This window comes from Eptatretus burgeri, chromosome 4 (genome assembly GCF_056783735.1).
Source record: "Eptatretus burgeri isolate ZD-2024b chromosome 4, Ebu_testis_v1, whole genome shotgun sequence".
In the NCBI taxonomy this organism is placed as follows: Eukaryota; Metazoa; Chordata; class Myxini; order Myxiniformes; family Myxinidae; genus Eptatretus; species Eptatretus burgeri.
The window spans coordinates 93,226,787-93,241,786 of record NC_140964.1 but is presented as its reverse complement, the minus strand read 5'-3'; the positions used below and the strand labels follow the sequence as shown (position 1 = coordinate 93,241,786).

The 15,000-nt window shown below is 42.8% G+C and overlaps 2 protein-coding genes across 8 annotated transcripts in view; one reads left to right on the top strand and one right to left on the bottom strand.

The window, feature by feature from the left end:
* The window catches only part of LOC147028687 (uncharacterized), a 170,837-nt gene extending 157,575 nt beyond the window's left edge, over positions 1 to 13,262 (top strand). For all 3 annotated transcript variants that reach the window (XR_015057668.1, XR_015057669.1, XM_085879365.1), the window contains one exon: positions 12,627 to 13,262. Coding sequence is in view for 1 of the 3 variants with exons in the window: in XM_085879365.1 (XP_085735491.1) it covers positions 12,627 to 12,800 (174 nt within the window). In the remaining 2 variants the exon portion in view is untranslated. The remainder of the gene's footprint in view (positions 1 to 12,626) is intronic.
* The window catches only part of LOC147028686 (ubiquitin-conjugating enzyme E2 L3-like), a 114,538-nt gene continuing 100,269 nt past the window's right edge, over positions 732 to 15,000 (bottom strand). For all 5 annotated transcript variants that reach the window (XM_085879360.1, XM_085879363.1, XM_085879361.1 and 2 more), the window contains 2 exons: positions 10,660 to 10,846; positions 732 to 2,316 (listed from right to left, as the gene is read on the bottom strand). In XM_085879360.1, coding sequence (XP_085735486.1) covers positions 2,162 to 2,316; positions 10,660 to 10,846 — 342 coding nt within the window. In that variant the 3' untranslated portion in view covers positions 732 to 2,161. The remainder of the gene's footprint in view (positions 2,317 to 10,659; positions 10,847 to 15,000) is intronic.

Genomic DNA, 15,000 nt, shown 5'->3' with positions numbered 1-15,000 from the left:
GCGTTTGCAAGCTGGCGAAGATGGTTAAATGGTGGTGGTGTTGTGGCGATCGTAGCATGGTTGGCGTTGTGGCGTAGTTGGGGGTGGTTGTGTTGGCGTCGTGGTTTGTTGTAATGGTGGGCGAGATATGTCGGTTCAAAATAACGATAGAGAAAGAAAATCACTATCTCAAAGGGTCACAGCCTGGAGAACACGAAGAAATCCCTCCACACAACGGTGGGGAAACCTATCTGAACACAGACTTACCGGGATAACTGATCTAAGGAACCTATATGGTGTTCTGCGAATTTCCACAGCCGCAACAATATAGTACTCATCATCATCATAGTAATCAAATATATACTTGTAAAATAAAAATAGGAATAAACTTCAGACTTGTTCGCTCTCCTGAAACATTATAGTCAGCTCTCTCCCAATGTCATTCATTCCATGGAATAACAGGAAGCAGGTAACCAAATCCCATCACCTCACCCCAAGGCAAGAATTTATAATTTCACCAACGTACAGGATAAAAGTTATATGAGAACAAGCAGACAAGAAACAAGCTCAACTTTAAATTAAATAAAGCTCACCCATGTGCCAGTAGTTTGCATTCTGACTCCTTCCTTGAGGAATGGAACCAAGACTTGGTCAACTTGGAAAGAGGGCATGTTCTGCCTCATTACAAATCAAAAGGATTGCGAAGCTCAGAGGAAGTATTTCATAAAAATGGAAACGAAACAAAGCAAAAGCAGTTTTTTGTAGGGTTTATTATCAACAGCATGTGAATAGAAGCAAAAGCTCGGTCAGGCGAACAGAACACTTCACGATCCACAGACTTCCCTCCTGCTAACCTCTTCATGTGTTACAACAGGACAATCTCACTTGCCTGAGTCCACAGATTCTGTTCAAGATCGCTCTTGCAAGGATGAAGACGTTTCTTCGATTGCCCAATTACATGAGAACACGCTTCAAGGAGGTATAAAACTGCACACTTTCAATGCAAAAATTATGCCTAAGAACCTCCACTTCACTGGAGTTCTGAGGGGGAGAAAGAGAGGAGAAAGAGGAAGAGGAGGAAAAAAAAATATCCCCCCCACCACTCATCGAGATTGTAATCGTGAGAGCTGCAGTCTGAATAACAAAATGGCCTCCAATTGAATAAACAAAAAAATGGAGCAATAACTGGTATTTAACAAGTTTCCTTTGCTTAGTCAATGGAACAATTCAAGGGAAAAGCGTGCTTGCGAAGGATGGGCTTTGCACACCAACTCATCGTTGCTAATCAAAACACAGGTGCGAGAGGCAGTGGTGAAAGGAATCTGGGCACCTATGTGGTATGTATTCCAGCTCAAAGGCAGTGCAGATGATAAAATTCCAAACATCTTACAGGGAAAGTGGAGCCTTTCCCACAGTGAACTCATCTGCAAGATTTAAGAAGGTTTCAAACAAGTGGGGTGCAATTGGAGGGAAGGAGAGAAAGGGGAGAGGGGTTGAGCGAACAGAATTATTATTTTATCCCAGGCCTGCCTCGAGATGGCAAAAAAACACTCAAACAATGCAAATAGTGTAATAAATGGATTGTTCACAGGAGACAAAGTTCAATCCCTCGTTGCACGAGTGAAACAAGCTGGGGAAAGGGACGACAAACTCGGTAAAGGTAACGATTAATTGATAAACAAACAAACAATCCCCCTCCCCTGCTCAGTCCCTCTCTACCCTTATAAAATAGCTTTTTGTGATGGTTCCACATTTCCTAGTTCACATAATTACAAAAACAGTTTGGAGGGGTGCCGGACAGCACCATCCGATGGGAGCACGGCTGGTGACAAATATATATATATATATATATATATATATATATATATATATATATATATATATATATATATATATATATATATATATATATATATATATATTCGTAATCAGCAGGAAGTGGCAAAATGTGGGCACGTGTATACAGCTAGATAGCAAGGATCCACAGCAAGGCAGACCTGTCAACTATCCACCATCATGAAGAATGGAAGGAAGCTCAATGGGGAAAGCAGGAAGAGAGGGGGAGGTTAAGGTGGAGGCTGGGTGAGGGGAGGTGGAGTGCAAGTGTTTATCAGACCATGTGGACTCCTGCAGGGCGTGGGGATAGGTGTGAGAGTGAAGATGGCCATGAATAAAATGGCCATTAGTCAGTGGGCCGTTTTTCTCCATATTTCCTCGTGAATTCTTCTGCATTCTTCATGAACTTCCTGTGATCGTTGGAATACTCGTCGGCGAGGTCAGAGCGGAGGGGGTGCTCAGGTTCAGGGTCGTTCACCAGCGCAATGAGAGCTTGGATCACTAAAAAGCATGAGATAGAACATTGTTGCAATCCATGACCAAGTTGGAACAGAATTAAGGACAACTTGATAACAGTGAAGGAAGAGTGAATAAATTGGGGTGGGGTGTATCTGAGAAGGGGTAAATGAAGAAAATGGATAACTAAGGCAAGGGGGATAGATTAAGGCAGAGAAAGAGAGGGAAGATGCAACAATGAGTAATCACCTTCACAAAAGTTGTGACAACGAAGAATCTTTAACAGAAATGGACCGATGTATCATAAAAGGAAACACTGACGCTGACAGACAGTTATGATGCTGAGAAAATGCTTTTACCTTGATATGAACAATTATTATTAGCTTAAGGCCTAAGTCACATTTGCCACGGCGGCCGTGGGGTCTCCAAAATCTACGGCCACCAGCAATTATACGGCGGCCGCAGTATTTCCACGTCACACAATGTAGCAGTCACATATGTTTTTATTTTTCGGGGAGCCGCACGGCGTATTTAGAAATTGTGGAGACTGAAAACGTGGGGTGGCCGTACGGTCTTTGATTTCATGTCGCACGGTGACCTTAAGGGGGCCCTGCGGCGGCCATAGAATTTTCAAGGCAGACGCAAGGTAGCCTCAAGGTGCCCGCAAGGCGACCGCAGGGGGGCCCCTAAGGTGAACGTGCGGTCAGACAGACGGTAACGAGTGGGTTCATTATGTTTTTTTGTTTTTTTTACAAGTTTTTATTTTTCAGCTTGTCAAATTGTAAAGGCAAACGTAGAAATGAAAAAAGTTATATCTCCGCCTTATAATTCCACGGCGACCCCGACGGCCTGTAAAAGATAGCCAAACGGTGTAGGGTCACCCTGAGGCCACCGCAGAAACTCTGTGGCTGCCGCACATTTCTGTCAATTCAGAGGGCGTACGGCCGCCGTATCCTCGCCATAGAGCAAATGTGACTTAGGCCTAAGGCGTGTTCATGATCCAGGTTTCATTTTTTTATCCTCCGTTATTTATGCCAATCCCTTGATGCCATTCACCATTCTGTATTTTTTGTGAGGTAATATAAGATGCGTCACCACAGTATAAAAAAAATTCTGGCTTTTGTATAGGTTGACCAAGCAGATCCCCAAATCTCACTACAGCCCCCTATTAGGATAGGTCATACTTTAAGGCGCTGTCATACCTTGACGATTTAGCCAGCGTATGCCGACTTATGAAAAATTTGTCTAAAACCCTGGCACACGTCGAATACGTTATGGGTAGGTTTTGTATACGTAAAGAGCACGCTGAAAAACACTGCCATACATCGTAGTACGCTGGCTTTCATCGTTGTACTTTGCGATTGTCCTCAAATTTTAGCATGCTTGAAATTTTACGACGTATGCCAACGTATGACTCACACGTTCCGCTACGCTGGCCATAAGTTGAAGGCACGTTCTGGGATCGTTGACACATGTCGACACACATTACTTGTAAGTTACTCATAAGTCGAAACACGTCGAGGTAATGATTAGCGTACCCGAAACTTATTTATAACCTATGAGTAACGTGTTGTAGGCACGTTACACGATCGTTGACACGTCGAGGCACGTTATGCAATCGGTGACACACGTCGAGGCACGTTACTTGTAAGTTACTCATAAGTCGAAACACGTCGAGGTAATGCTTCGCGTACCCAAAACCTATGAGTAACATGCTTTGAACCTATGTGTAACGTACCTCTAACGCATATTGACGTATTTGATTGACGTCTTCCGGACGACCACAGAACTTACTGAACGTGTTTCTCATTTACAGCTACCGTATACAGTCAACCCCCGCTTCATCGCGGTTCACCTATCGCGCCCCCGGTTTATCGCGGGTTTTCCCTTGGAACGTAACTAATTTTTTTCTGCGGATTCCCCCGGGACATCGCGGTGATAATATATAAAATATAAATTATTTAAGCAATAAATTATAACGCGTGGTGCTCGACCAGTCACACAACGCACGAGACTAAGTTTCGCTTATGAACTACGAATATTTTCTACGTTTTTTCTACAAGCCCCACGATGCCGCCCAAACGCCCTGCACCTTCTAAGGCTTCTGGCAAGGAACCGAAGTGCCAGAGGAAGGTCCTGGGATGCTCCAGGAGAAGGTTAATGTAAAGGTGCTCGATATAGGCTTCGGGAAGGAAAAAGGTTTGCCGCCGTTGGACGAGCACTGCTCATACCCAGCACCTCAAAACCGACCAGACCAGACTAGTCGATATCCGGCACCTCAAACCCAATCACTGCCAAACCGACCAGACCAGACTCGTCGATCTCCGGCACCTCAAACCCAATCACTGCCAAACCGACCAGACCAGACTAGTCGATCTCAGGCACCTCAAACCCAAACCGACCAGACCAGACGAATCGATTTTTTGGGGAGGCGTCCATTCATCGCGGATTTTCACTTAGCGCGGGGAGGTTTGGAACGTAACCCCCGCGAGAAACGGGGGATTACTGTAATGGCGTTTTGGCAGCGTTTAAAAAAAAAAAACCAAAAAAAAACAATAACTTCCGATATTTCGTCACGTGCCGTTACTTCACGTCCGATTGCCTCTTCAGTTTGCTCATGTCTTATTCTTAGTTCCTCCTCTGTGAATATTTTCTGTTTGAGGATATTGTCATGTCGACATCGAAACTTAAAAGCAAATGTCCGAATTAGAATATATTTTAAAATTCGTGATAGACTTAAAAAAACAACAAAAAAAAAAACAGATATTTCGTCACGTGCCTTCACGGAGTCAAGGAGAAAAAAAGAAAATGAGTTTCGGGTATGCTAAACATTACCTCGACGTGTTTTGACTTATGAGTAACTTACAAGAAACTTGTGTCAATGATCGCATATCGTGCCTTCAACTTATTCCCAGCGTAGCGGAACGTGTGAGCCATACGGCGAGTACGTCGTAAAATTTTCAGCATGCTTGAAATTTCACGACGTACGAGACGTACCACGAAATATGACAGCATGCTTCATCGTTTTTCAGTGTGCTCTTAACGTATTCGACGTGTGCCAGCTTGGTTCGGCAAATTTTTCATTGGTCGGCATACGCTGGCTAAATCGTCAAGGTGTGATTGCATGGTTGACACTTTCAATTTTCAGGCGGTTATGATTTAAATCGGCGTGCGACAGGTTAACAGGCTACGCCACGAGTTCGTCGGCGATACGTGCAGCGCGCTATGCTTTAGTTAAACTATCGTTGGGCATAGGTTGTGAACGCAGACAACAGGCTAAGCATTCGTTGGTATAAGTTATCTACAAGGCAACGAAACGTTCTGTGCCCGTTACTAATATGTTATGCATACGACCAACACGTTATGAATACGACCAAAACTTTAAAAAATGACATCAAAATTTCAGCGTACGCCAACGTTTTACATACATTTTTATACATTGCCATTACTGGCTAAATCGTCAAGGTGTGACAGCGCCTTTAGCATGATACTGGAACCATATGTTCTTTATTTCTTGGGCCAGCTTGAAAAGGAGAGCCTCAAATGTGAACAAGTTTCTGGCTGAATGGCCATCATCAACACAAAGCATCAAAGGTTTTTAGAAACTTCTCTTCACCACCATCTCTTATCTTCCCCCATCCAGAACCACAATCTTTTCTACTCTGTTTATCCACACTAAACTCACCTCCTTCAAATTCCCTGCCATGTTAGGACCTCAAAGTCCCTGCAGTGTCCATCTTGTTTACCCCGTGTACCCCACCCCATCCCTCTCCCTTCAACAGATCTCATGTCTCTGTTCCCCACTGTTTTTTCCTTCCCTCTACCACCCCTCTCATCTCCTGCTCCCCTTGTGTGTTTCTGTGTGCTTGCTCTCATATGAGCCTCGACAGTGTATTCCAAATTTTTTATTTTATTTTTTACAAGATCCAATTCAACTGAAGCAAATTATGTCTTGTTACGATATCAAAACAAGAAAGTAGAATTTGACGCAAACGTGTCAATGGATATGCCTCCGCCCACATTAGACGTCAACCCACAGTTATGTTTGATTTCAATTTCAGGTCACATGAAAAATTAAAGGTCGAGAAAAAGAGAAAAAGAAAAGACATAAGTAGACGATACCACATCAGATTCTTCTAACTCGAGTTATGGGCTGCAAAATGATATTTTGTTCATCTTTGTATTACAGTCCATAAATGTGTTATTTGTGGTTGAAATTTGTTGAGTGGTTCATAACTTATTGCAGTTACAAAAATCTGCTACTTTCAATTAAGGGCACATGACCTTTCACCATATGAACCCAAAATCGAATCTGTTTATCTTTGCATCAAAATACACAGTAGAACCAAGTTTGTTAAAAATCTATTTAGTGTTTCACAAGTTATCACAGAAACAAAAATGGACCATGTACGGATGACAGACGGACAACTCAAGTATTCGGCATAAAAAAAGATAAAAAAAAAAAAAAAGACAACAAACATGCAGAATATTATAAATTACGAGACGACCCGTGAACCCGTTGGGTTCCCTTTGTGACAGCAGTTGATGAAAAAAAACATTTCAAGAAAAAAAAAGATAGCTCCAGCGAACTATACCGCTGAGATTGTTTGCATTGATCAAATTCTCCCAAAGAGTACTTGACTGAATAGGGAATTGATTTTTTTAATATTTTTTTTTGTTGCTCGATTTGAACGAAACTTGATACTGCACACCGCAGGTGAATGGTGAGGTGAGTAAGGTGGCCCTAAAATTTTTGCACTATCATGTACCGTTTTGGCCGTATTTCAGGAACATACATACATACATACAAGATGAGAGTTTTAATAATATATAGATAGATAAATCATCTGTTTACAAATAAGCAAATTTTCCACATGTTTTGTTCCAGCCATGTGGCCCTTTACAGTTGCTTCACCCATATTTTGAATGGCATACCCATGTTCACACAATCGACAGTGTGTTCAGTGAGTGTCTTTCTTTATCAGCAGCCAACTGGTTGATAAACACTTATATCCAACCAACAATCATGGAAACTTGATTTATCCATCATGAAGAAAATAGCTTTGGGTATCCTAATCTAAAGACTGCCAGACAAACTATTTTTGCACTAACAAGAACATTGAATATCCAATGGCTGCACCCACATCGCATATGCATGTACAGTGGTACCTCTACTTACGAATGTCTCTACATATGAATGTTTCAGGTTACGAAGCGCCTGAACAGGAAAATATTGCCTCTAGTTACGAAGGCGTTTCAGGATACGAAGTCAAAAATACAGTATAGTACGCGCTGCTTTTCGCTGCTCCCAGAGTTTCCCGAACGTAAACAAACTTGTAGCTGCTCTGCCATTGGCTATCGCCTAAAATCTGCCTGGCAACCCTTTGCGTATGCGTGTATCCCAGCATGCTCTTCGTGTCCCCGTCCCGCTCTGTAAATATAGTTATACTGTATACAGTCTATGGTCCCGCTACGAAGTGCTCGGACAGTGTTACAGTACAGTACGCATGTGGATTACAGTAACTTTTATTCACAATGGACCCCAAGAAAGCAATGAAGAAAAGTGGACAAGGAGAAAAGAAGAAGAAGAGAGTTTTTCTGGCCATACAAACAAAGCAAGAGATAATAGAAAGGTATGAAAAGGGGATGCGTTTGATTGATCTCGCAAAAGAATATGGCCGTAATATATCTACGATCGGCACGATAATAAAACAAAAGGAAGCCCTAAAAGCTACGGCTCCTTCCAAAGGCCTCTCTGTCATTTCCAAGAGGAGGTCGGCAGTGAACGATGAGATGGAGAGGTTGTTACTCATATGGATAAAGGAGAAAGAGATCGCTGGTGACACAGTGACAGAGGCCATCATTTGCGCAAAGGCAACCGCCATCTTCACTGACCTCGTGAAGGAGGATACAGGCGAGGGAAATTCGGCGCAAGGACTACACCAGGAGTTTAAGGCATCGCGTGGGTGGTTCGAGAAGTTTAAAAGGAGGACTGGACTTCACTCTGTTCTTCGCCATGGCGAAATTATTTCGCTGGGAAAGGGCATGGGTCTTGAGGTGGATGACGAGGACATCAACGAGCTGATTCAGGAGCACAACGAGGAGCTTTCGACGAAGGAGCTGCAGGAATTGGAGGTGATGCAACACACCGCGGTGCAGGAGGAGTTCAAAGAGGACGAGGAGGAGGAGGAGGAGGCAGCCATTATTCCATCAGCCCAAATCAAAGACATTTTAGGAAAATTCCATGAAGTCTCGGAATTTGTTGAAAAGAATCACCCGGAAAAAGTGTTCACAAGTCGGGCTATCGCGCACTATGATGATGTCTGCCTCGCGCATTTCCGACGGATTGTTAAAAGCCGGCAAAAGCAGACGTCATTGGATCAATTCTTCACGAAACGCGAGGCAAAAAACACTGCTGATAAGGACCAGTAAACAAAGAGGCCAAAAAGTAACGAGAATAGCAGTTAAAAGGTAAATGAATATTTTTATTATTTCCTTTATTCTTTTTTTTTTACATTATGTGCCTCTCGTTTTATGTTTATTGTGCGGTAATCTAATTTTAACATGTATTTGTTTCATGTTCTGATGCATTTTTATGATTTATTAAAAAAAAATGTCCGAATTTTGCGGGGCTTGGAACGGATTAGCGCATTTACATTCAAAAGGCGTCTCTACTTACGAAGGTTTCAGGTTACGAAACTACTCCCAGAACGAATTAAATTCGTAAGTTGAGGTACTACTGTATTGGCCAATTCTCCAGACGATACTACCAACCTTTCATTGATTATTAACAGGAAAAGGGAAGACAAGATTATTGGAGGAAAATCTATATCATTCTCCTATGAGATTAAGTTCCCCTTATTCTCCAAGAGGACTTGAATAAAAATGGTAAAAAAAAAAAATTTTTGCACTGCAGGAACATGTCAGTGTGGTACGTTTGGGCAATTACATTATTATTTTTGTTCAAGAACGGAGGCAACCACGAATCTTTGAGTCATTAATTTTTCATTTTGTTTGTCATTCTTCTCAGTTTTCAAAAAAGATAAACCGTTTCACAAAATAAATCTGGTTTCGTGTTATCTCCGAGCTTCTTCGCAAGACTCAAGGGAAGCAGGCCCAACACACCTCACCCAGCTGAGTGTCCATACCCATCTTTCTTAGCGGTGCCCCTGGGCAGTGTAATTCACTATTAGTCCAGTGTCAGAATCTTTCTGTTTCACATCACGGATTCTGTGAATTGTTTTTCACAATCATGCAAAATCATTGCTTCCAGAATTTAAACCATAGAAAACTCGACTATTTCCCCTTTTCATTTCTCATGTCTTTTCCAGGCTATTTAAAGAAAAACGGCAAAAGTCTATGTTTTCAAGGCTTTGAATTTGAGGTTACAAAATTCCCTGATATTCAAGGATTTCCAGGTCCTTTACCAACCTTGGTGTTGTGTGTGGTGTATGTGCCCTGTTGGTCACGATCCATGTGATGATATCCGTTGTGGCACATTGTTCATTTATGATCTCACTACAATTAAGTGATCTCCCACTTGATTTTACAACGTTCTAATCAAGTGCCATGTCAATGGACTTGGTTAATTGACTCTTCCACAGTGGTCTTCTCCCCTATCCCTCCCTTCATCCGGGGGTATGCAGGCATCATTTGTCTGGTGTTAAGTATCCTCCCAAAGTGAAGAGAAGGCATCATGTGACTGGAATATGCAGATGGTGATACCAAACAGCATCAAGTCTGAACAATGTCGGGTCTCACAATATGCACATTGCCACAGCATCATGTCCCCCTTCCCTTGTGGGGGTACTTCACACCAGGCTTGCTGTTATTGATGAAGATCACCAATTTTGGAAACATTGAACATGAGCCTTGGCTGCTGAACAGCAATACGAGTTGGTGGTGCCGCAGCCAAAAATGAATTGTGGTTCAACAGCAAAAAAAGGAAAATCCATAAAAATATGAACATGGGTTATTTCACGAGTTGCAAAAAAAAAGAAATATTTTTTTTTTTAAGGCATTTGCAATTCAAGAGCAGAATGTGGCCAAATCATTGAAAAGGAGGAATCGTATTGCATTTTTGGAACATGACCTACACATAAAATGCTAGTCCAATTCCAAAAAAGCAGGCATACAGTCAAGGGTTCATGGAAAAAAAAAATTCCTCCACGGTTTAACGTTAATCTTTATGTGCTTGTGAACACAATGTTCTTAATCAGTGCCCAGCAATCTTCATATTCAAAAATGCATTTTCGGGTGGGCATGACATTTGATGCTAAAGGAACAGGTGTAGTCAGCCAGAAAAGTACCAGAAAAATGACCATAATTGTGGCAAGTTTAAGTGTCAAAAGTGCAGGTTCAGTCATGTGAAGAAGGATGTGTTCTTACCTTGCTCCGCCTGGGTAGTCGGTTTCCAATTCTCAGCACTGATTATTGGGAGGCAAACTTGGCCCTTTTCGTCTACATTTGGGTGGTACATTTTAGTCTTGAATGTTATCTTTGGTGGTTTAAAAGGGTATTCAGCAGGGAAGTTCATCTCGACCTTGAAAGCACCTCTGTCATAAGGAGCATTATCCTGAAACACAACAAACACGAGAATGAGATTGAACAACCAGTCTGGCTTTGGAGCTCGCGCAGAAGGCCATAACTGCTAAAGAAGGTTCAGCACAGAGCTGCTAGATCTACTATGGGGTTCGTTCGACGAAGTGATGAAGAGAGGATGAAGGAGATAGGACTTTATAGATTAGAAAGGAGCCGATTATGAGGGGTTTTGTGTTAAGATGTTTAGCATAATGAAAAATGTCGACAAAATATGTGCAGAAGAGTTTTTCAGTAGAATAGAAAATGACAGGACCAGGGACCACAGCCGAAGAGTAAAGAGAAGGCGAATTGTGTCAGTAATAAGACAAGGGTCTTTCACTGAGAGGGTAGTTAATGAATGGGATGGTCTCCAGAAAAAGGTAGTGGCAGCAGAAATGGTACACAGGTTTCAACTAGAATTAGAGAGGTAGCTTTAATGATTGTAGATAGAGGTACACAAATATTAGCAGGACTTCGAAGAAACGACCCTCCCACCCCCTACCAAACACAGCAAGCATTTATTTATAGTTAATAGTAATTTTAAAAATACTTTTACTTTGTTATTATTTTGCTTGCATATATGGCACATCCCCTCCCTCAATTTCGATTGGGTCTGTGGCCTGAGATGGATTTGTTTGGTTTGGTGTTCATGTAGCGCAGGCATGATGGACCGATTGGCCTCCTCCTACATCATTCCATGGCCCATTTCAGCTTTTTTTTTTCCTCTCCAAACTTATTACTGGGTCGATTATTTTGAAATTGACCGTCAAGAGATGACCGACATAACCGCTCTGATCCATTATTTAATTAGCAGTTTGATAGCTTAACCGTCAAAATGTATACAGATAAATGTCATGAGCATTGTGGAGTACTCTGTTGATAACCGGTGGGCCACAAGTGGAGTATTAGTGCGGAAGTATTTCACGAGCGATAGCGAGTGAAATGCGACACAAATACTCCACGGGTTACCCATCTGATATTGAGTGGTACACAACAGCAGTTAGGATTTATATTTATGCCACAATCCCTAAAATTGGATGTTTTTGATGGTAAACAGCTCAGATCTTCAGCATAAAACTTGCTCAATCAATCACGTCACAGTAGCGATTACACACTCCAAGATGACCACCGTGAGTTTCACGTGCCACAAAAGGAAATGACCAGCATATTCATTCTATTATATATTTTATGGCCTTGACCCTGTGAAATATTGGAGGTGTTGGCCGGCTTGGAGATACGATATGCCCATTTTGCTTTCTCACAAGTCTTCCTATTCTTAAACTCAAGATGATAATAAAAGCAGTATGGGCACCAATGCCCCCAAAACAAAGGTGAAAGTGAAGAGTAAACTGGTACAATGGCAAACATGGACCACTGGTCTCTGAACGGCAGCACTCATCTCCAGCAGTAATCTACAGTCTGCCTGTTACTTTTCATAAAACATGGGGCAAACCATGCCGAATTGCTGAAATTTAAGTTCACACCAGGTACTACGAGCAAGGCCAAATGATCATGCATTGCATTGCATCCAAAAACTCACATTTTTACAGAGATACGATCATCCTGCACCCAGGACATCAGGTTTACATTAAAAAAAAAAATGTAGTTATAAATGCTACGGTTTTTGTCGCACATGTACAAATATCACAGCGTGTACGAAAAACTTATTCTTGTATCTGCTTGACACCTTAAAATTTGACTTTATGCTAGCTGTTCGTTCAAATTCAGTGCAAAAACAGTTCCTGTAACAACATACTGGGTGCTGTGTGTTTAAGGTTGCTGCATCAAGCTGTGAGATCACCAGCCTGGAGAGGAATGCAACAATAAAGAAAAATGACAATTTTACAGTCTCCCAGTCACCTGCTTCACATGGTGCAATGACATGTGGAAACAGTCGCAAACCGCCCCTCCCCCCTTCAAGAGCAGGAAGCATCATAATAGTTTTCTAAACAAAGCATTGCTCAACGCGAACTGTGGCTTTTTATTGCCGAGGTCACATTCATCACTAAGTGCTTTTTCTACATTATTAGTTCCAATGAGTGGGGGGGGGGGGAAGCTAAATATGGAAATTGCACTTTAATGTTGAATTTGGAGTTTTCCTGGTGGTGTTATTGTTGGGAGGGAGAGCAAAAACAGCAGCTTGGTGATTTCTGAGATGCATTTGCAAATCCTGAGCTTTGCGAGCAGTTTACGAGCCTGATAGACAAAACTGTGGCGTCAGAAAAAAAACAGAAAGACTAACAAAAATAATGGGTCATGTGTCAGCACCGTAGCCAAATTGTAAACTTACATTATTAAACAAGGACAAATGTGTCCAAGAGCCGCGTCATTCTACCAGTCAATCTCCTTGCTATGCGAGCTTCCAGGGCATCGAGTGCCTCCAGGGCATCGGGTGCCCCCAGGGAAATCGGGTGCCCCCAGGGAAATCGGGTGCCCCCAGGGAAATCGGGTGCCCCCAGGGAAATCGGGTGCCCCCAGGGCAATCGGGTGCCCCCAGGGCATCGGGTGCCCCCAGGGCATCGGGTGCCCCCAGGGCATCGGGTGCCCCCAGGGCATCGGGTGCCTCCAGGGCATCGGGTGCCTCCAGGGCATCGGGTGCCTCCAGGGCATCGGGTGCCTCCAGGGCATCGGGTGCCTCCAGGGCATCGGGTGCCTCCAGGGCATCGGGTGCCTCCAGGGCATCGGGTGCCTCCAGGGCATCGGGTGCCTCCAGGGCATCGGGTGCCTCCAGGGCATCGGGTGCCTCCAGGGCATCGGGTGCCTCCAGGGCATCGGGTGCCTCCAGGGCATCGGGTGCCTCCAGGGCATCGGGTGCCTCCAGGGCGTCAAGTGCATTTAGGGCATCAGATGCCTCAGGGCATCAAGTGCCTCCAGGGCATCAGATTCCTCAGGGCATCAGGTACCTCCATGTATCCTCCCTGCCTGCTTCACTCCCTATTCTCACCCCCAGAAAGGTTTTGTCTTCACCAGAAGAAAAACAACAACGTGGAGCTCTCTTTGAGCCAGCGTTCGCTACGCAATGCGGCTAAAAAGCACCGTGGCGACTGTCCTACGACTGTCCTGCTTGAGGTCCTAATTGTAAACTGCTGTCCTGCTTGAGGGTTACTTTGGTTGCACCTCAAGATGGAATAGTGAGTGATCTGGCTGGAGTTAATGATCAGATATGGAAACATTTTCGATATATCACGGCAGCACTGCTATCCACAACTTGTAGTGGATCCAGGAAGATTGATGGAATGGCACAGATTTGGTTATGAAGGTCAAATATATTTGAACTTCTCCAGTCTAAAATTATCGTTTTATGTGCATCTACTTTTCAATGACAAGACAATATTTCTAAAGTTTTTTTTTTTAGTTTTTTTTTTAAACATAATAAGTATAAATTACTCATTTGTGCAATCCAAGTACATGAGATAGAAGGAATTATTTTAATACAATTTTTTGGCTCATGGAAGATCAAAATGTCAGAGCAGAATGGGGTTATCGCTGAGAAAATTTAGAGCCATTTGATACTTTGATGAACAAAATGTCCAAAAAAATAATTTCCTTGGACCAGGAAGTAATACAACACGTGAAAAGTAGAAACTACATTTTACAAAAAAAACATATGGCTCAGCAAGCAAAGATTTCCCGAATCTGTACCGATTTGCAAATACAACAGCAGTAACAATTTGTTAATTGATACACCTTCGATACCGTAAGCACCAACGCCAAGAGGTCGATGTTGCTTTGCACATAGTGCAAAGCATCACGCCTTACAAGGAAACTGATGGCCAACAAGGATGAATGACATCCAGAAAGGAAGGTGGGTGAGGAACTGATTAAAAAATGGAATGAGAACAGCAAATTATTGAAATTTCAAGTTATTGCACCAAAATTGCAGCACAGCATATATTTGAGGTATTATTGTGAGGGTACAAGTGCATGCATCAGTAGAGGCTGAGAAGCATGCAATTGGTGTATCATTTGATCCATAATGATTTGCTTGCAGCTTAATTGGCACACCAACCCGAATCCTCACCCCATCGATCCTCATCAACACAACAGCCAAACAACATCCGAATGCCACTTCGTGGCATTCGGATGTTTCTGCTGTCTGGAAATTTAGCTCGATGTTCTGGAAAATTCTTGGAAAATCAAGCACAACAC